Source organism: Protomyctophum parallelum (genome assembly GCF_964188405.1).
Source record: "Protomyctophum parallelum genome assembly, chromosome: 7".
Classification (NCBI taxonomy): domain Eukaryota; kingdom Metazoa; phylum Chordata; class Actinopteri; order Myctophiformes; family Myctophidae; genus Protomyctophum; species Protomyctophum parallelum.
In genome coordinates, this window is record NC_139705.1 from 53,698,549 (window position 1) to 53,722,214 (window position 23,666).

At 40.5% G+C, this 23,666-nt stretch overlaps 1 protein-coding gene and 1 long non-coding RNA gene across 6 annotated transcripts in view; one reads left to right on the forward strand and one right to left on the reverse strand.

Annotated features, from left to right (window-relative positions):
• The window catches only part of LOC310862367, a 705,243-nt gene that overhangs the window by 177,469 nt on the left and 504,108 nt on the right, over window positions 1-23,666 (reverse strand). The gene's annotated exons all lie outside the window — the stretch shown is intronic.
• Window positions 17,063-22,057, forward strand: LOC310861226 (uncharacterized protein). Of its 5 annotated transcripts, none has more exons than XM_083768584.1 (10): window positions 17,063-17,087; window positions 17,380-17,522; window positions 17,819-17,955; window positions 18,044-18,101; window positions 18,849-19,000; window positions 19,120-19,290; window positions 19,819-19,884; window positions 20,001-20,052; window positions 20,296-20,382; window positions 20,500-22,057. In XM_083768584.1, exons 3-6 carry the CDS (start codon window positions 17,824-17,826, stop codon window positions 19,264-19,266), a joined length of 489 nt encoding a protein of 162 aa, XP_083624710.1. In that variant the 5' UTR covers window positions 17,063-17,087; window positions 17,380-17,522; window positions 17,819-17,823; the 3' UTR covers window positions 19,267-19,290; window positions 19,819-19,884; window positions 20,001-20,052; window positions 20,296-20,382; window positions 20,500-22,057. The 5 variants fall into 5 exon arrangements, 3 of the variants coding, with proteins under 3 accessions (XP_083624710.1, XP_083624709.1, XP_083624711.1); XM_083768583.1 differs by having other exon boundaries at window positions 20,296-20,343; XM_083768585.1 differs by having other exon boundaries at window positions 18,044-18,097; window positions 18,914-19,000; window positions 20,296-20,343.

Genomic DNA, 23,666 nt, shown 5'->3' on the forward strand with positions numbered 1-23,666 from the left:
TTTTAGCATCAGTTTATACATGCCCTGGGGACCCCCACTCATCATTTCTAACATCAGTTTCTACATGCTGGGGACCCCTACTCAACATTTAGAGCATCAGTTTATACATGCTGGGGACCCATACTCAACATTTATAACATCAGTTTATACATGCTGTGGACCCATACTCAACATTTATCACATCAGTTTCTACATGCTGGGGACCCCTACTCAACATTTATAACATCAGTTTATACATGCTGGGGACCCATACTCAACATTTCTAACATTAGTTTCTACATGCTGGGGACCCCTACTCAACATTCCTAACATCAGTTTCTACATGCTGGGGACCCATACTCAACATTTCTAACATCAGTTTATACATGCTGGGGACCCATACTCAACATTTATCACATCGGTTTCTACATGCTGGGGACCCCTACTCAACATTTCTAACATCAGTGTCTACATGCTGGGGACCAATACTCAACATTTCTAACATCAGTTTCTACATGCTGGGGACCCCTACTCAACATTTATAAAATCAGTTTCTACATGCTGGGGAACCATACTCAACATTTATAGCATCAGTTTATACATGCTGGGGACCCCCACTCAACATTTCTAACATCAGTTTCTACATGCTGGGGACCCCTACTCAACATTTAGAGCATCAGTTTATACATGCTGGGGACCCCTACTCAACATTTATAACATCAGTTTCTACATGCTGGGGAACCATACTCAACATTCCTAACATCAGTTTATACATGCTGGGGACCCATACTCAACATTTCTAACATCAGTTTCTACATGCTGGGGACCCCTACTCAACATTTATCACATCAGTTTCTACATGCTGGGGACCCATACTCAACATTCCTAACATCAGTTTATACATGCTGGGGACCCATACTCAACATTTCTAACATCAGTTTCTACATGCTGGGGACCCCTACTCAACATTTATCACATCAGTTTCTACATGCTGGGGACCCATACTCAACATTTCTAACATCAGTTTATACATGCTGGGGACCCATACTCAACATTTCTAACATCAGTTTCTACATGCTGGGGACCCCTACTCAACATTTAGAGCATCAGTTTATACATGCTGGGGACCCATACTCAACATTTATAACATCAGTTTATACATGCTGGGGACCCATACTCAACATTTATAACATCAGTATACTCAACATTTCTAACATCAGTTTCTACATGCTGGGGACCCCTACTCAACATTTCTAACATCAGTTTCTACATGCTGTGGGGACCCCTACTCAACATTTATAGCATCAGTTTCTACATGCTGGGGACCCCTACTCAACATTTCTAACATCAGTTTCTACATGCTGGGGACCCCTACTCAACATTTCTAACATCAGTTTCTACATGCTGGGGACCCCTACTCAACATTTATAACATGTCCAGGTTCACATTCTGGCTACTAGACTACATTTAATTACTAAACATGACGTTATAATGATTAGTAATGAAATGTCCTTTATAAAGTTATACTACCTGCATTGTGTCTCTCAGTGACGTTGAGCCTCATTTCTAGAGCGGCCAGCTGAGCAAGGAGAGCTGAAACCGTCCCAGCATCAGCATTACATCATTTACAATTATAATTTAATCAATAGATTACATTTAAAATCATGTAATTAGCATTACATCAATAGATTACATTTACAATGCATTTCATTAGCATTACATCAATATATTACATTTAAAATCATGTAATTAGCATTACATCAATAGATGACATTTACAATGCATTTCATTAGCATTACATCAATAGATGACATTTACAATCATGTAATTATAGCATTACATCAATAGATTACATTTACAATAATGCAATTATAGCATTACATCAATAGATTACATTTACAATGCATTTCATTAGCATTACATCAATAGAATACATTTAAATTAATCAATTAGCATTACATCAATAGATTATATTTAAAACTTGTATGATTAACATAAATGTGTGTGTGTGTGTGTGTGTGTGTGTGTGTGTGTGTGTGTGTGTGTGTGTGTGTGTGTGTGTGTGTGTGTGTGTGTGTTTGTTTTACCTTCCTCCATCTTGGTGTCATAGCTGTTCACCTTGACTAACACTGCAAAATGTTAAGAACATGTCAGTCTATAGTTGTACTAGTAGTTAAATGTTAGGTTAAACATGAAGAACATCTCAGCCTCTAGTTGTACTAGTAGTTAAATGTTAGGATAAACACTAGTAGTTAAATGTTAGGTTAAACATTAAGAACATGTCAGCCTCTAGTTGTACTAGTAGTTAAATGTTAGGTTAAACATTAAGAACATCTCAGCCTCTAGTTGTACTAGTAGTTAAATGTTAGGTTAAACATTAAGAACATCTCAGCCTCTAGTTGTACTAGTAGTTAAATGTTAGGATAAACACTAGTAGTTAAATGTTAGGTTAAACATTAAGAACATGTCAGCCTCTAGTTGTACTAGTAGTTAAATGTTAGGTTAAACATTAAGAACATGTCAGCCTCTAGTTGTACTAGTAGTTAAATGTTAGGTTAAACATTAAGAACATGTCAGCCTCTAGTTGTACTAGTAGTTAAATGTTAGGTTAAACATTAAGAACATCTCAGCCTCTAGTTGTACTAGTAGTTAAATGTTAGGATAAACACTAGTAGTTAAATGTTAGGTTAAACATTAAGAACATGTCAGCCTCTAGTTGTACTAGTAGTTAAATGTTAGGTTAAACATTAAGAACATCTCAGCCTCTAGTTGTACTAGTAGTTAAATGTTAGGTTAAACATTAAGAACATGTCAGCCTCTAGTTGTACCAGTAGTTAAATGTTAGGTTAAACATGAAGAACATCTCAGCCTCTATAGCTGTACAAGTAGAAGTCCAACATCAAACAGCATGTTCCATTGTTCTCTCTCAGTTGACATCCTAGTAGAAAAAAGCATTCTAAATTATAGTCCAAGTCATCAACATGAAATGTAGGAAATACTTCCTAACTTGGCCCCAGGAGACCCGGCCCGTGGTTGGTTAACGTTAGGCTGGATCTAATGAAATTCTGACCAATAGGGTGTGAGGTAGGTTGTATCTAATGACAGTCTGACCAATAGGGTGTGAGGTAGGTTGTATCTAATGACAGTCTGACCAATAGGGTGTGAGGTCATCATAATTTTTCGACCGCGGTCGAGATCATGGATTCCACAACGCCACGCCAGGTTATATGATCCTGTCGGGAGCGGATGGTATCGTTACGTCATGTTGTAGTATTGTTTTGTAGTCATCAGGATGATATTGTTACGGCATGTTGTAGTATTGTTTTGTAGTCATCAGGATGATATTGTTACGTCATGTTGTAGTATTGTTTTGTAGTCATCAGGATGATATCGTTACGTCATGTTGTAGTATTGTTTTGTAGTCATCAGGATGATATTGTTACGTCATGTTGTAGTATTGTTTTGTAGTCGACAGGCAGGAACAACAGGCGGCCTTTTCCCTCAAACCTATTTTTCTCAATAAAATCTACAGGCTACCAGAGCTTTTATTGAGAGGGAAAAGTTGCCGCCGCCTGTTGTTCCTGCCTGTCGACTACAAAACAATACTACAACATGATGTAACGATATCAGCCTGATGACTACAAAACAATACTACAACATGACGTAACGATATCATCCTGATGACTACAAAACAATACTACAACATGACGTAACGATATCATCCTGATGACTACAAAACAATACTACAACATGACATAACGATATCATCCTGATGACTACAAAACAATACTACAACATGACGTAACAATATCATCCTGATGACTACAAAACAATACTACAGCATGACATAACAATATCATCCTGATGACTACAAAACAATACTACAACATGACATAACGATATCATCCGCTCCCGACAGGATCATTCGGACTTTTAAAACAGAGATCAGGCTTTCCTCCGAGGTGGTGGAAAGCCTGGTGAGGCGAGGTTAAGTTTGAGGTAGGTTGTCGGTCTAATGACAGTCTGACCAATAGGGTGTGAGTCGGTCTAATGACAGTCTGACCAATAGTATGTCGGGAAAAACCGCCTACACCCAGTGAGTGTGTGTGCGTGCGTGCGTGCGTGCGTGCGTGCGTGCGTGCGTGCGTGCGTGCGTGCGTGCGATAATTGGTGAATACTCACAGTGAACTCCAACTGTGATTCCAGCCAATAGGAGCAGACCTAGCAGACCCACAGCGACCGGAGGAAGTAGTATGGAGCTGCACTTCCTCTCTGGAGACACTGTAAACACCAAGCACAGTGTAGCAGTCAGCTGTGTGTGTGTGTGTGTGTGTGTGTGTGTGTGTGTGTGTGTGTGTGTGTGTGTGTGTGTGTGTGTGTGTGTGTGTGTGTGTGTGTGTGTGTGTGTGTGTGTGTGTGTGTGTGTGTGTGTGTGTGTGTGCGCCTGCCTGCCTGCCTGAGGTGACTGAGTGGGAGGAGTTTACTTTATTCGTTTGGGACAGTGTATATTGATGAACATTACATTAAAAATGCAGTGTAAATATACCAGATTTAGCTAATTTAGCTCATTTCCATCTGCAGTCCCCAGACATCAAACATCAAACAATACAAACAGGACTGACATACAGGACATAGCATACAAATACCTAGTACATTTCAAACGTAATAAGACTAGTAAGAATATTAAAGAAATAAGAAAAGATTAAACTATTATTAGGGTAGGTTTACTCTAATAATCACAGCATACAAAAGAAATACACCTAAAATAATCATGAATGGTTGCAGCTTTGGTTTTCAAGCAACCATTCTTTTTCCAGATTGAATTAATCTATAAGCCAGTCTTGAATGCTTGTCAGGGCTACGGTTAGAATGATTGATTATTGATTATTACATACTTCAGGTCCATATCATTATTATTAATATTGTTTCGACTCTCTCCCTCTCTCTCCTCCTTCCCCATAAAAAGGGAAGCAAACTAACAAAGACGACTTTCATTTCACTTCCCTGTTGTCACACGTGAAGGTCACTGCCATTGGATATTTGTTATATTAATGTTTTCATGTCATGTGAAAGCAGGGAATCATAGCTTCAAATTGACATATTGTTTGACCCACCAGTTTTGGATATAATATGGCTCATAGATTCATGTCTACGTCTTTACATTGTGTGATTCATTGAAAATGGAGGACCCTGATGTAAACAACTTATAGATTCATGTTTACGTCTTTACATTGTGTGATTCATTGAAAATGGAGATAATATGGCTTATAGATTCATGTCTACGTCTTTACATTGTGTGATTAATTGAACATGGAGGACCCTGATGTAAACAATTCTCCTAGCAGTTTTTGTATTGACTGAACCCATTCGCTGTGCCAATAGATCAGCTGTGCCCTCTGGTGGGCTGTGAGGGTATTGCAACGGGGCCTTGCAATAGTCTACCTGCTGATACAGAATGAACGAACAAACATTATATATCTTCAATAGTCTACCTGCTGATACAGAATGAACGAACAAACATTATATATCTTCAATAGTCTACCTGCTGATACAGAATGAACGAACAAACATTCTATATCTTCAATAGTCTACCTGCTGATACAGAATGAACGAACAAACATTCTATTATCTTCTGGAGAGAAATTAAAATGTGTTCATTTGGATAAGAGGACCCGGAGACAGGCGGTGTCGAACGCCTTCTTGAAGTCCAGGTGAACTCCAACTGTGAGTGAGTGGATGATTTGAGGCATTTTGTTAGTCCAGGTGAACTCCAACTGTGAGTGAGTGGATGATTTGTGGCTTTTGTAAAATCCACCTGTTGGTGGCGCTATAACAGGCCAATGTGAAAAGGGTGGGATATATTCCTCAGCCTTCAGACTTTTACTAATGGCCACTTAGTAGCCATTAGTTTTAGACATTAGACATTCAATGCATTCGTTTTAGACATTAATGCTTATGGACGTCTTTTAAATTTTTTATCAGATCAAACAATCAGATCAAACAACGTAATCGGGACATCCAGGACCAATATCAGATCAAACAACGTGATCAGGACATCCAGGATCAATATCAGATCAAACAACGTGATCAGGACATCCAGGATCAATATCAGATCAAACAACGTGATCGGGACATCCAGGATCAATATCAGATCAAACAACGTGATCAGGACATCCAGGACCAATATCAGATCAAACAACGTGATCGAGACATCCAGGATCAATATCAGATCAAACAACGTGATCAGGACATCCAGGATCAATATCAGATCAAACAACGTGATCAGGACATCCAGGACCAATATCAGATCAAACAACGTGATCAGGACATCCAGGACCAATATCAGATCAAACAACGTGATCAGGACATCCAGGACCAATATCAGATCAAACAACGTGATCAGGACATCCAGGATCAATATCAGATCAAACAATGTGATCGGGACATCCAGGATCAATATCAGATCAAACAATGTGATCAGGACATCCAGGATCAATATCAGATCAAACAACGTGATCGGGACATCCAGGATCAATATCAGATCAAACAACGTGATCAGGACATCCAGGATCAATATCAGATCAAACAACGTGATCAGGACATCCAGGACCAATATCAGATCAAACAACGTGATCAGGACATCCAGGATCAATATCAGATCAAACAACGTGATCAGGACATCCAGGATCAATATCATATCAAACATCGTGATCAGGACATCCAGGATCAATATCAGATCAAACAACGTGATTGGGACATCCAGGATCAATATCAGATCAAACAACGTGATCGGGACATCCAGGACCAATATCAGATCAAACAACGTGATCAGGACATCCAGGATCAATATCAGATCAAACAACGTGATCGGGACATCCAGGACCAATATCAGATCAAACAACGTGATCAGGACATCCAGGATCAATATCAGATCAAACAACGTGATCAGGACATCCAGGATCAATATCAGATCAAACAACGTGATCAGGACATCCAGGACCAATATCAGATCAAACAACGTGATCAGGACATCCAGGACCAATATCAGATCAAACAACGTGATCAGGACATCCAGGATCAATATCAGATCAAACAACGTGATCAGGACATCCAGGACCAATATCAGATTAAACAACATGATCAGGACATCCAGGATCAATATCAGATCAAACAACGTGATCAGGACATCCAGGATCAATATCAGATCAAACAACGTGATCAGGACATCCAGGATCAATATCAGATCAAACAACGTGATCAGGACATCCAGGATCAATATCAGATCAAACAACGTGATCAGGACATCCAGGACCAATATCAGATCCATATCATATGATATCAGACTGGATATCGTCTGCAGTGATTTGGGAAATTGAACTTGTAACTAATTATGTTGGCATAAAATAAAAATATAAATATCGGATCGGGAAAAATCTGTATCCACAGGATGCTCAAAATCAAATGACCGGAATGGGAGCAAAGAAAAGGTGATCGGGGACATTCCTATAATCCCTACCACGTTTTACCAGATTACAGTATTTTAATAACATATTTGACCAGATTACAGTATGTATATTTTAATAACATCTTACCAGGCTTACCAGCACAGTGTAGCAGTCAGGTGTGTGTGTGTGTGTGTGTGTGTGTGTGTGTGTGTGTGTGTGTGTGTGTGTGTGTGTGTGTGTGTGTGTGTGTGTGTGTGTGTGTGTGTGTGTGTGTGTGTGTGTGTGTGTGTGTGTGTGTGTGTGTGTGCCTGCCTGCCTGCCTGCCTGAGGTGACTGAGTGGGAGGAGTTTACTTCATTCGTTTGGGACAGTGTATATTGATGAACATTACATTAAAAATGCAGTGTAAATATACCAGATTTAGCTAAACTTGCTCATTTCCATCTGCAGTCCCCAGACATCAAACATCAAACAATACAAACAGGACTGACATACAGGACATAGCATACAAATACCTAGTACATTTCAAACGTAATAAGACTAGTAAGAATAAGAAATAAGAAAAGATTAAACTATTATTAGGGTAGGTTTACTCTAATAATCACAGCATACAAAATAAATACACCTAAAATAATCATGAATGGTTGCAGCTTTGGTTTTCAAGCAACCATTTTTTCAGATTGAATTAATCTATAAGCCAGTCTTGAATGCTTGTCAGGGCTACGGGTAGAATGATTGACACATCTGCATAGCTTTTACCATGGGCAAGTACAAGAGCATATAATCTGCATACATCTGGACATGTAGATTTTACATACTTCAGGTCCATATCATTATTATTATTCTTTTTAATATATTTTTTATCCCACGATTTTGTAACCCATTTTCACCCCTGTGTCAATCATCTAATGTGATCCTGGGCTCTACACACCCTCCACCAACCACGTCCCCATATATGGGGGACAAGGGGAGACCAACCTAGTCCCCATATATGGGGGACAAGGGGAGAGCAACTGACTTGAACTCATGCTTCCTGCATGCCTATCATTATTTTTAATATTGTTTCGACCCCCCCCCCCCCCCCTCTCTCTCTCCTCCTTCCCCATAAAAAGGGAAGCAAACAAAGACGACTTTCATTTCACTTCCCTGTTGTCACACGTGAAGGTCACTGCCATTGGATATTTGTTATATTGATTTTTTCATGTCATGTGAAAGCAGGGAATCATAGCTTCAAATTGACATATTGTTTGACCCACCAGTTTTGGAGATAATATGGCTTATAGATTCATGTTTACGTCTTTACATTGTGTTATTCATTGAAAATGGAGATAATATGGCTTATAGATTCATGTTTACGTCTTTACATTGTGTTATTCATTGAAAATGGAGATAATATGACTTATAGATTCATGTTTACGTCTTTACATTGTGTGATTAATTGAACATGGAGGACCCTGATGTAAACAATTCTCCTAGCAGTTTTTGTATTGACTGAACCCATTCGCTGTGCCAATAGATCAGCTGTGCCCTCTGGTGGGCTGTGAGGGTATTGCAATGGGGCCTTGCAATAGTCTACCTGCTGATACAGAATGAACGAACAAACATTCTGATCAAACAACATGATCGGGACATCCAGGATCAATATCAGATCAAACAACGTAATCGGGACATCCAGTATCAATATCAGATCAAACAACATGATCGGGACATCCAGTATCAATATCAGATCAAACAACATGATCGGGACATCCAGGACCAATATCAGATCAAACAACGTGATCAGGACATCCAGGACCAATATCAGATCAAACAACATGATCGGGACATCCAGGACCAATATCAGATCAAACAACGTGATCAGGACATCCAGGATCAATATCGGATCAAACAACGTGATCAGGACATCCAGTATCAATATCAGATCAAACAACGTGATCGGGACATCCAGGATCAATATCAGATCAAACAACGTGATCAGGACATCCAGTATCAATATCAGATCAAACAACGTGATCGGGACATCCAGGATCAATATCAGATCAAACAACGTGATCGGGACATCCAGGATCAATATCAGATCAAACAACGTGATCAGGACATCCAGGATCAATATCAGATCAAACAACGTGATCAGGACATCCAGGATCAATATCAGATCAAACAATGTGATCAGGACATCCAGGATCAATATCAGATCAAACAACGTGATCAGGACATCCAGGATCAATATCAGATCAAACAACGTGATCAGGACATCCAGGATCAATATCAGATCAAACAACGTGATCAGGACATCCAGGATCAATATCAGATCAAACAACGTGATCAGGACATCCAGGATCAATATCAGATCAAACAACGTGATCAGGACATCCAGGATCAATATCAGATCAAACAACGTGATCAGGACATCCAGGATCAATATCAGATCAAACAACGTGATCAGGACATCCAGGATCAATATCAGATCAAACAACGTGATCGGGACATCCAGGATCAATATCAGATCAAACAACGTGATCAGGACATCCAGGATCAATATCAGATCCATATCATATGATATCAGAATGGATATCGTCTGCAGTGATTTGGGAAATTGAACTTGTAACTAATTATGTCGGCATAAAATAAAAATATAAATATCGGATCGGGAAAAATCTGTATCCACAGGATGCTCAAAATCAAATGACCGGAATGGGAGCAAAGAAAACGTGATCGGGGACATTCCTATAATCCCTACCACGTTTTACCAGATTACAGTATTTTAATAACATATTTTACCAGATTACAGTATTTTAATAACATATTTTACCAGATTACAGTATGTATATTTATTATTTTAATAGCATCTTACCAGGCTGCAGTATCTGGTCCGGCTGCTGCTGCTGCTGAGATGGAGGGGTGTCTATATTAACGTAGTCAGTCTCTTCACCTGTCTGAGATGGAGTGGCGTCTATATCATCGTAGTCAGTCTCTTCACCTGTCTGAGATGGAGCGGCGTCTATATCATCGTAGATTTCTTCACTCATCTCCTCCATCTCAATGAAAGACACAGACATCTCTACACTATACGACTTTATAGATTATAAAAAAGTGATACTTAGATTCTAAAGTAATGCTCAGATTCTAAAGTAACAATTAGGTGATAAAGTGTACAGTCAGACTCTAGTGCGATGCGATCCGTGGTGTTACAGCGAGGTAGAGTGAAGTATCATCTCTCATTATGTTTTGCATCTCTTCCTCGTTTTCAGGTGCGTTCCTCCCTCCCCCTTAAACATTCACCTGTCAGCAAGTCAAAGGGAGAGGAGGTGATCGCATCAGCCGCTTTGTGCCAATAATAATCCCCTTCCGATTAACCTTCGGCCCCAACCTGTGAATACTGTATATTTCATGTTTAGAGGAAATGTATATGTTGCTTTAAATTATTATTGTTATATCACTTACTGTTACTGTGTTAACTTATTATTCATGTCATGTGTGAGTGGATAAGACCCGAATGGAAACAAGGCCACAAGGTCTTTCTTCGGTGAGATCCTTTTTTGGACAAAAATGCCTGACTGTACATTGTGCTGTTTGCATTTATGTTGCCTAATAAAGTATTCAACCAATCAGTTATCAAAATATGATCATTATTTATGATTTATGAATTGAATTATAACAGGGTTGGGACAGTGTACATATCCATAATATTTTATTTGCTGTCGGTTTAGAGTTAGTTGAGATGTGAAGTTTGTAATAGTTTGACCTAATTAAATGTAGGTGTGTGAAAGAGTCTTAGTTATCTAAATATGATCATTATTTATGATTCATGAATTAAATTATAACAGGGTTGGGACAGTGTACATATCCATAATATTTAGAGTCAGTTTAGAGTTAGTTGAGATGTGAAGTTTGTAATAGTTTGACCTAATTAAATGTAGGTGTGTGAAAGAGTCTTACTAACTAACAGGTTACATTCTGGTCATTATTTTTAATATTGTTTCGTCTCTCTCTCTCTCCCCCCCCCCCTCTCTCCTCCTTCCCCATAAAAAGGGAAGCAAACTAACAAAGACGACTTTAATTTCACTTCCCTGTTGAATCATAGCTTCAAATTGATGTTTGAAGGTATCTTGTCCCTAAACACACAGACATTAAATGCCATTAACAATAAAGATAATGTAATGTTTGTTTTGACACAGTTTGTTTGTACATCACCATTATTACATCATCTAATCATAGCATGATAAGAGCGCCCCTCACTTCACATGGGTGTGATTTTTGAGGGGCTAGCGTGATTATAGAGATGGAGGGTATGACATCATCATCATACCCGGAGGTTACGCAGGAACGCCTACTGAGTGACAACAAACTACTTTCTGGCCTCGACAGCCCATCCATCCATCCATCCATCCAAACCGATAACTCCTATTTGATTGACAGCCCATCCTTCCAAACCGATAACTCCTATTTGATTGACAGCCCATCCATCCAAACCGATAAATATTTGATTGCACTAAACGACTTTTAATTAAACATTAAATTGCCACTCACTATATGCATATCTACATACCGTCTATATACAGCTGTAATGTTTGTCTTTCAACAGGGCTTGTTTCAGAAAAGGCCTCATAGACGATAAAGAGAAATACAATGTTTGTTCTGAGGACTAAAACACACATTCTAAAACGGTTAGTCCCAATACTGGTGGCGCAAAGCGTAGCTATACTTTTGTGAATGTAATAGTTTTATTAGGTTAATATTGCTATATGTTTGTAACCGTTTTAGAAAAGCAATAAGCCACTCGAGGCCCCAGCTTAGCGGGTATTTTACACTGGCTGGGGGGTAGCAAACCCTCCGCTGGCCCCAGCTTATCGGGTATTTTACACTGGCTGGGGGGTAGAAGACCCTCCCCAGCTTAGCGGGTATTTTACACTGGCTGGGGGGTAGCAGACCCTCCCCAGCTTAGCGGGTATTTTACACTGGCTGGGGGGTAGAAGACCCTCCCCAGCTTACCGGGTATTTTACACTGGCTGGGGGGTAGAAGACCCTCCGCTGCGCGTGGGGTCTGCCTACGCCCCCACCCGGTAACCTGAGACCTCTCGTGGCTTATTGTTTTATTAGCACCCGTTGCTTAAACAAACATTCTGTTGTGAGATCATAAGAGCGCCCCTCACTTCACATGGGTGTGATTTTTGATATTGGAGACCACTGGTTCGCAAACTCTGGGTCGGGACCTAAGGGTCGGACAGGGACGGATTAACCTTCATGAGGCCCCTGCGGCCCCCAGCCCCACTGGCCCCTGAGAGCCCAGGGCCCCTGAGAGCCAAGGGCCCCTGGGCCCCTGAGAGCCAAGGGCCCCTGGGCGCCTGAGAGCCAAGGGCCCCTGGGCCCCTGAGAGCCAAGGGCCCCTGAGAGCCAAGGGCCCCTGAGAGCCAAGGACCCCCAATTTGTGTTGCGAGAAAATATCAGTTTATATTTTCGTCGTAGTGAAGATGAATATTCAGTGACTTCTTAAAAGTGAGTAAAACACATGGATGTTAATTATATTAGATTCATTATAATATTAGATTCATTATATTAAATTCACTATAATATTAGATTCACTATAATATTAGATGAATTATAATATTAGATTAGCAGTTGATTGAATGTTCTTGCCATGAGTTAATGAACAGGTATTCCAAAGGCCCAGGTGCAATACCCCGTCAGCCCACCAGGGGGCTCTAGCGCACAGCTGATCTAGTGTACTTGTAACTAAATGGATTGAATGTTTTTTAGCCCAAGGAGGAGTTTATTTCACATTATTAATGAGTGTATTTAGTGTAAAACTAATGCTTGGACTGGATTCAGAATCATGAAAACCCCCTAGTTTGACATGTCACATGCTACTTAAAGCATAAGGTTCTGAAAGAACCTCTGAACTCAAACTGTCAGTAGAAACACTTAACTCCACTGTCAGTAGAAACACTTAACTCCACTGCTCTGTGCCTCAGAGCCGCAAAAACAAACAAAAAGAACAACAGTTTCTGTGTGTGTGTGATAATCAAACTTGGAGATCCATTGTCATTCTCCAATCTGTTAATACAGCTTTCTGCAATCAATCAATCAATCAATCAATATCTCTCCTAGAGCTACATATAATAATAGCCCATAGCTGGCGTAGTATGGGCCATAAGGGGCTGCTGACGTTCGACAATCTGAGAAACTAGGCGTTCAAAGACACACAAACAAGTGTGTGTGTGTGTGTGTGTGTGTGTGTGTGTGTGTGTGTGTGTGTGTGTGTGTGTGTGTGTGTGTGTGTGTGTGTGTGTGTGTGTGTGTGTGTGTGTGCCCCCCATGTAATGCACAGTTGAGTCTTCATATACCGGTCGTTCTCAACCTGTGGGTCCCCACATGAATTGGGGGTGGGGGGGGAGGACCCCAGATGACAGTGAAGTGACAATTTAAGGACTTTTAAGACTTTTAAAATACCTCAAAGGCTCTAAAAGAAGGTGCAAGGTGTGGCAGTTCAGCCTGCCACTGAGACTGAATGGCTAAAGTTTGAATTATTATTTATTGTGTATGTTGCAGAGAATTATATTATTTTGGGATGTGTATGTAAACGAGATGATGATGATGCTTGATTGATTGAAGCATTTGATACAGACTTATAGCATGTTATGTAGACAGCACTATAATTGCATTGTATATAGTCATAGCACGCCATAGTACATATGTATAGCATAGTAGTATATATGTATAGTTTCATTATATACACTCTTAAAAGTCTTGGGTTATTTTCATGAACACATTGCTGGGTTATTTTCGTTCAGCCATTATTCTGGTTTATTTGGTTACTGTAAACACACTGATGGGTTGTTCTGGCTACCCAGCACCCTGGGTTACCCCTGGGTCAAAGCGCATTAACACCTGCCTGGGTTATTTTAACCCAGAGGTTGGCTTTATTGATTTTCCTGCTTCTGAATCACTGTGGAACCATTTTTGAAAACAAGGTATGTAATGTAAACTATATTTTATCACATTTATCAATTCTCTAAATTATATTTATTTTCGTTTTCTACTTATTATGATGTTTTGGATAGCTATATATTTGTCTATTGAATGTTTTGATTGATTGAATTGTATACTCGAAATGTACTGTAATTCTGCAAACTGTTAATAAATATATCAATTGATTAATTGTGTACAAAAGGAAACAAATTAACAGCCTGAACAGAAAAACACATTTGTCCGATGTAGTATGAATCCACCCATCGAATGCACAGGAATTACTATAAATGTCTCCCATTGTATATGGGCCCAGATGTGTGTGCGTGTGTGTGTGTGTGTGTGTGTGTGTGTGTGTGTGTGTGTGTGTGTGCGTGCGTGCGTGCGTGTCCGGTGCGTGTGTGTGTGTGTACTGTGTGAATACTACTGTTTGATATATATTGGTTCTCTTTCTTTCTTCCTTTTTTTTTTTCTGGTCTCTTTGCATAGTATCAGTGTCCAGTAGTACACATCTCTAAGACAAATTATTGCCTTGGTAGTCTAGTGGTCTGTGCTCTTGCCCCTGGAGTTGTTGCTGCATCTGGCAGCCGGTTCAAATCCCGCTCATGGCAGAAAGTTATTTGAACTTAATATGTTATATTTTGTATGGACACAAGCTACATTTTTGACGGTATCATTATTGTAAATCATTTGATAACACTTCTATGTTGTGTATTGTACTTTTTTAAACGGGCTATAAAATTGTTGGACAGCTCTCCTCTCCTCTCCTCTTCTCTCCTCTCCTCTCCAGAGGAGTTTTGTGTCTTCAAACAGACCTTTAAAACATGTTTTTTAATGTTATTCCTTCGAACACTAGACATATTTTTCATATTCAGGACATGCCGCATCCAATGGCGCCAGTCTCGAATTTCCACGACGTTTGCAAAGGTCAAAGGTCAGCCAAAAGACTGCCACGGTGACCTTTGGGCCAAATGCCTTAATGGGGCTACCGCCGCGACCGTATGTCCGTTTTGCCCGAAACTTATACGGCTGCGATCGGGGCCGCGACCCGGTAGCAGTGATGGTCTCGGATTTGTTCTGCGACTTTCGCGTCAAAGTCGCAGAACTTATTTTTATCTAATTAACACACGCCCCTAATTAGCATCAGAAACACCCCCATAAACCGCACCCCCAATTTACATAAACCACTCCCACAAAAAAGGAGGCGTGGCTTAAGTTTGCAAGAGGAGGATGGGCTTAAGTTAGCAAGAGGCCTAAGTTAACGAGAAAAGTCGCGAAAGTCGCAGAAATAATCCGAGACCATCACCGCGACCAGGTCGCGGTCCTGATCGCAGCCGTATAGGTTTTGGGCGAAACGCACATACGGTCGCGGCGGTAGCCCTGCACGAATGCCTCGAAATTTGCGACTTTGACGCGAAAGTCGCAGAACAAATCCGAGACCATCACTGCGACCGGGTCGCGGCCCCGATCGCAGACGTATAAGTTTCGGGCCAAACGGACATACGGTCGCGGCGGTAGCCCTGAACGAAGGCCTACAATTTGCCGACTTTGACGTGCGACAACGCGCCAACGATAAAACATTACGGTCCGACGTTCGGATATGTCGGAGAGCTCGCCCAGACGAACGGTTTGATGTCTTCGATCTACGCCTCCGACAGTCGTACAAAACGTCCTTCACTTTGGCTTTGTGCATCAGACACCTCATAGACCCATAGACTTTAACAGCATCCTGACTGAAAAAAGTGAAACGAGACCCCGCCTCCTAGAAAGGTCGCCAGAGGACGTTCTATAGATCCACGCGTGCGTCTCTGCAAGCTCTATAACATATCCGAAAATCAGACCTGAAGGCCTTACCGTTGTGCCGTAGTGAAGCACCGTAGTGAAGCAAAGGTTTGACATTTGCGCGTTCTACGTCGATGATCGTAAGTCTGTTCAAGATGAGCCTTATATCTCTGCGATCACGGCGACGAGCCGATCGTCGTGATAGTCTCGTTTTTTTTCTGCGACCTTTGGAACCTCTAATCTGGCCCAAAGGTCACCGTGGCAGTCTTTTGGCTGACCTTTGACCTTTGCAAAAGTTGTGGAAATTCGAGACCGCCGCCAATGAATTCGGCATGTCCTTAATATGGTTATTGGAGGTTGTTACATATTTTTTTAAATATCCTTCACCCCATTTTCTAAGGAATTTGGCACCAAAGGTCACTGTTGCAGTCTTTTGGCTGAACTTTGACCTTTACAAACGTCGTGGAAAGTCCAGACCGACGCCATTGGATTCGGCATGCTCTAAATATGAAAAATACGTCTAGTGTCCGAAGAATAACATTAAAAAACATGTTTTAAAGGTCTGTTTTGTGTCTTCACAAAACTCCTCTGGAGAGGAGAGGAGAGAAAAGGAGAGGAGAGCAGTCCAAAAAGTTTATAGCCATCATTCTGGGTTATTTGGTTACTGTAAACACACTGGTGGGCTGTTCATGCTACTCAGCCAAATGGGTTATTTCTGGTTGAACACCTACTGCCTGGGTTAACGCCTGGGTTTTAACCCAGAGGTTGCTTTACTGAGTCGTTGACTCCACCCATTTCCCCTGATTGGTTCAAAACAATTCAAACACACTTTCTCAATCCTTTCTCCCTTGAGAGAGAACTGAGAAGAGTACCCCTGTTGTGTTTACATGCAGATGCAGCTAACCAACATCAAGAAGTGAGTTATTTATTTCTCTACAGTAACATTGGCTCATGTAGTAACAGTTCAATGAGTCAGAATTGATCTGTGTGTGGTTACAAAAGTTCGTTTTTTGTGACTATTTGCTATGCCTAAGGTCAGTGGCTAAGCTAGCAGGGAAGCTAACTGTGAGCCTGCTATGTTAAGAATGAAGCTAACTATGAGCATGTTAACCTGATATGCTATGTACTGCATTTTATTCTAGCTTGCATGGGATATTATTAGCTCATGGTTTTATTTCTGTACTCATGTTTATTATTTGTTATTTCAGATACCTGTTGAATTCTACTGCCAGCATCATGCTATCATAAAGATGCACTTTACTTTAGGCTCCTGTTTGGACACTCCTAGTAAAGAGTACCCCTGTTGTGTTTACATGCAGATGCAGCTAATGCTATGAACCAACATCAAGAAGTGAGTTCTTTATTTCTCTACAGTAACATTGGCTCATGTAGTAACAGTTCAATGAGTCAGAATTGATCTGTGTGTGGTTACAAAAATTCGTTTTTTGTGACTATTTAGGCTACTATGCCTAAGGTCAGTGGCTAAGCTAGCAGGGAAGCTAACTGTGAGCCATGTTAAGAATGAAGCTATCTATGAGCATGTCAACCTGATAATATGCTATGTGCTGCATTTTATTCTAGCTTGCATAGGATATTATTAGCTCATGGTTTTATTTCTCACTCACTGTTTATTATTTGTTATTTCAGATACCATGTATGTTGAATTCTACTGCCAGCATCTTCATATAAAAATCCTAAAACTACCATCAGTGTCATTTATGAAGCCCCCTTTGACCAGAGCCATGTGGTGGAAGTGGAAGTGGTTTCACTCGCTGTACAATGAGGTACTTGGTTAGTTCTAATTCAACCATGTTATAAAGTTTTAAGTTGGTATTAAAAATACACCTAACCATGTATCTCTCTTCTCCTAAGTCACCACTCAGAGAGACTCGGAGACAGACCAACAGTGAGTCTCTACTATTTCAGGTTGGTACGTTTTGACTTTTGAACTAAACAAAACATAATGCATTTTGGATGGATTGCAATGAATATATAATCAGATCATCTGTACATTGTAGGCTACTAGTAGGCCTATCATCTCTGTCGGGTGAACACAACTTTTTTTTTCAGGATTTAAATTCAAAAGCATCAAAAGTAGCAGATCGACAAGATCGAAACGCGACGCTTCATGTCGTGTTTCAAGCTTGTAGATCTGCTTTTTTGTGACGCTGTAGTATGATCAAGTAGTGCATTAATTTACGGAAAAAAAAAAACAATAAGATAATTTTAGGTATTGACGCAATGCATTTATTTTGTATAGGAACTCAACATTGAGTTTTAATTTGGATTTCAGCACTGGACTTGTGCATTGTTTGTCGTTAGCTATAGGTTTAGCCCAAAATAAATACATGTCAACTAAATTAGGTTGTAAAAAAGATGCAAAAAGTCTCGAGAGATGCCCACATCCAGCAAGCTGTGTGGTCCCTAAAGCATGCAATAAATGGTATGTTACAATGTTTAAACATCAACTCAAAATCAACACAATTTGCAGTTGTTCAATCTCACCCTGGCAGCTACAGGCTACTATTTAGAGGACTTCTGATACAAATAACAGTGAGTGAACCCATATCAGATGTGTTTCTTCTTTTGATGAGTTAGCTGGCATCATGCATGCAACAGAAGACATGTTATCTAAATTACATACCATGCATGTCCTCCTTCTCTCCTCTATCCCCAGATGAGGTCACATCCACTAGATCTACCACCTGTCCTCTCAACCCTGTCCCATCTCCAATCTTCCAGACTATCGCACCTGATCTCCTCCCCATCTCCATCATCAACACCTCAGTAACCTCAGGCTGGGTCCCTTCTGCCTTCAAGTCAGCCAGGGTAACGCCACTCCTCAAGAAACCAACTCTTGACCCCTCAGATGTCAAGAACTACAGACTGGTATCACTCCAACTCTTGAACGTGTTGTCTCTAACCAGCTCTCTCTCCATCTCTCACAGAACAAAAAGGCCCACTCCACAGAAACTGCACTCCTCGCAGTCACAGAAGCACTACATGCTGCCCAGGCTGCTTCCCACTCTGTCTCCCCCTTCTCCGCTCCCTCCATTGGCTCCCAGTCGCTGCCCGCACAGAATACAAAACTCTGATGCTGGCATTCAAAGCAACAAAAGGTATGGCTCCCCCATATCTTGCAAGTCTGATTGAACCCTAAACCCTCCCGCGCACTCGGATCAGCCAACGCAGGGAAGCTGGAAGTACCTTCACTAAAAATGCAGGGACAACGCTCCACACGTCCCAAACTCTTCTCCCTACTGGCTCCAAAACTATGGACTTCCCATTACAATCAGAACTGCAGCCTCACTCCCAACCTTCCGCCGTAGTCTGAAAACCCACCTCTTCAGACTCCATCATGGCCCGTAGCACTTGCCCTAGCCCCGACATTTTTATGTAGACTTAGATAGCATCTTATGTAGACTTATAGCATTTTTATGCAGACATAGTACTATAATGTATACATGCATAGTTCCATTACATAGATATTCCACTTACGTGCTTAGCTTACGTGCTTAATGATAACTACTTTGTATGTATATGATGTATTGCCATGCTTTTTGTTCTTGCTTAATGTAGGTCGCTCTGGATTAAGAGTGTCTACTAAAAGCCTAAATAGTAAATTGTACAATGTGTATGCATTTCAGTTGTAACAGCAAGATCAACTCCAGATCACTACAACACATCAAAGGCTTCACAACTGGCAAGGAATGGTATGTCACATTGTCACAATAATAGGATGTGTAGTTGTCATGCTTTTAGATAGAGCACTCTGTAAACAATTTCTCCTAACTTGACTCCCAAATTGTTTTACATTTCCACTTTGTAGAAATGGTTACTGGTCAACTACTGGAAATCACCACCTGAGCAATTTCATAATGGTGAGTTATCAAACAGTCAGTCACATAACATAAAATTCTGGCAAGTTTAAAACATCTGTGTTGAATCCATTGTCACACACACACACACACACACACACACACACACACACACACACACACACACACACACACACACACACACACACACACACACACACACACACACACACACACACACACACACCTAATTACCTTTCAAAATGTGTGCAGTGACTAAATTGCATGAATGTTTGTGTTTTACAGATGGAACCAAACAGATGCACGGTGATGACACCAGGCAGCTTTTGAAAGGCAGGTTTATTGGACATAGTGTCATGAGTCATTTGCAGGGTATTTTCATTTCTAACTTAAAGATTTTAACTAAATATAAGAAGAAATGGTGAAATGTATGGGACACACAGACAAGACACTCTTCCTCACTCCTATTCTTGTGATTTTGTCTTTCAGCTACTCTGCAGTTTGACTTCAAGCTGGCCCACAAGGACTTCAGTGAAAGTGTAAAGAAGTGGCTGAGTTATGCTCCACAGTGCGAGCGAGGAATCCCAAGGAACGCAAGTGAAACAAACACAAGTCAAACTTTGGGTACCCCCCACACTAATGTGTTTTCCTTGTGCATACAGTACAAGGTTTACAGCCTCATGGACAATACTGTTCAATGGACTGTTGTAGTGTTGTTCTTACAGTCAAAAGGAGTCAAATGTGTACAGCTTCATGGATGATACTGTAAGACTTGAAGCTTCAGGCTGTTCTTGTTGCAGTGTTTGGTGCAACAATGGTTCTTCTTACACACCTTGTGGGTCACTGTATACCGGTATTTGCAGGCTCTCTACCTGTGTCTAGAGCCTGCCTGAGGTTTCCCAAAGTGGGTGCTGTGATTCCAGTTCAACTGTGACTCAGGTTACTTAATATCAGTTAAAGCACTTAGACCCTCTATGTTTAGTAAAACATATTTTTTTCCCCAAAATGACAGATCTACAAGCCCACATGGCGTCATGTTGTTGCACCCTGTGGGCTTGTTGATCGGCCATCTCCGGTGAACATTCGCCCCATAAAGTCCCATTGAAGTCGTTAATCGTCTGTCGAGTATAACATTATTTTCAGTCTGTTCTAATGGGAATTGATATTCCTCTGTGACATATTGTATCTTAGGGGGAAATATTTGCATATGTAGCACAATGTGACATAATGTTCTAAAAAATCACACCCGTGTGAAGTGAGGGGCGCTAAAATATTAAAGTCTAACTCATGTTGATTAGGTGATGTAATGGTGCCAACACAAACATTAAATGCCATTAACAATAAAGAGACAATATGACATGAGGGACAATATGACGTAAATTTTCCTTCATTGTCAATGGCGTTTTTAAAACAAACATTGAACTAAAAACAAACATTAAACCTGTATATAGGAAAATATAAAAATATATAATAATTCAGGGGTGCCGTGGGTGAAAAGCTTTACGGTGGTGCCCACAAGTGAAGAACCACTTGTCTAGATTAGAGTTGACAGTTAATCACTGTACCTGTTTTCTGAGAGGCCAGAGTCATTTTTAAGTTTAGTTGTTTTTGTTTTTGTATTTGGGAAATATGGTAATGTGAGGTAATTTTGAACAAGCTAATCAATCGTCAACCAACTGCATGATGTAGTCGTGTATCTGTTTACAAGTTTCTTCATTCAGTACAGTATTGATGCTGCATTTGTTAATTGTCTTAAGATGTAGACCTATATTAGCAGAAACTCATTGGTGAAAAACACTTCATAATGGACTTCTAATGTGTTACAGTATGTTCAACATGAATCATATACTGTAAGTGTCAGTTATGGTTGAGAATCAAATGTAAAACACATGCTTTCTGTGCAATGTAAATGTTAGGTTTCAACATGGAATCAATAACACTGCCTAACCATATTTCAACATTGATTCACTCATGCTATATCTGATTCGTATTGTTAAATTTTGTTTTGCAATAAATGCAATGTTGGATTTGTTCACAAATATAAATAAATGCATTAAATGTATGGTGTTACACGATTATTATTATTTATGATTTATTATTATTAATGTAACCCAAAAATATAGTTATTTTCAATCACTAACTTGGGTTAAATGAACAACCCAGTGTATGGTTTATATTTAACCCAGCGATATGGTTGATTTAAATCACTAGCTTGGGTTAAATGAACAACCCAGTGTAATGTTTATATTTAACCCAGTGATATGGTTTATTTCAATCACTAACTTGGGTTAAATGAACAACCCAGTGTATGGTTTATATTTAACCCAGTGATATGGTTTATTTCAATCACTAACTTGGGTTAAATGAACAACCCAGTGTATGGTTTATATTTAACCCAGCGATATGGTTTATTTCAATCACAAACTTGGGTTAAATGAACAACCCAGTGTATGGTTTATATTTACCCAGTGATATGGTTTATTTCAATCACTACATTGGGTTAAATAAACAACCCAACACATGAGTTGAAATGATCCAACCCAGCACATGGGCTAAGCTAACCCATGTGTGTGTGTGGTCCAAAACGAAACCAGGGGCTGGGTTAAATTTGGGTTATTTTTTAACCCAGTACTTCTAAGAGTGTAGATATTCCACTGTTACTTTCTTAGCTTACGCATGTTTCATGATAAATGCTTTTTATGTGATGTATTCCCATGCTTTTGTTCTTGCTTAATGTAAGTCGCTCTGGATTAAGAGCGTCTGCTAAATGCCTAAATTGTAATTGTAATTGATAATTGGTTGACTCCATTGTAGGGAGCAACTACCAGCTGTGGGGTGTGGGGGGGAACATACCAACAGTATGAGGGTTTGTTTAGAGTACTCTGATTTATCATTGTGTATATTATGTGGATTATGTGTGGAATATTATGTAACACTTTAAATGTGTGCATATGAAATGTGGTGTCTCTGGACATTGAGTAACTGGGGAAATTGTGGAATCAATTTCGGGTTGGTATGGTCCGTGGGAGGGGCTATGGTCCGTGGGAGGGGCTATGGTCCGTGGGAGGGGCTATGGTCCGTGGGAGGGGCTATGGTCCGTGGGAGGGGCTATGGTCCGTGGGAGGGGCTATGGTCCGTGGGAGGGGCTATGGTCCGTGGGAGGGGCTATGGTCCGTGGGAGGGGCTTAGCCTATATAGGTAGGGAGACTTCCCACTGCCAGTCAGTCAAAGTCAGACTGCAGAGGTGTGAGGACCTATAGGGGCCAACCTGCCAGTTTACTGTGTAAATACCTTCGTTCACTTTTGATGGTCTGTGAAAAGGTGACTAAAGAACAGACTTCTCTGCATCCAAGGTCTCTGTCTGACACTTTTCTACAACTTTTGCCTGTTCTTCCTACATGTGCCTTATAGTTTTTCACTATAGGGCAAAGTGTGGCAAAGGCCTTGTTCTGTATGTCGTGTAACCTAGTGGTTCCCAAACTGGGGTCCGGGGACCCCCAGGGCTCCCCCTGCAGCTAAATGATAGTTAGGAACCAAATGGACCCTTATGGGTCTGTAACTCTGAGAGTGTACAAATGGAACCGTACATTCTCAGAGTTAAATAGACATTGCTTTTACAATATATATATTAGGGTCTCGGAGAGCGTTTGTTCACC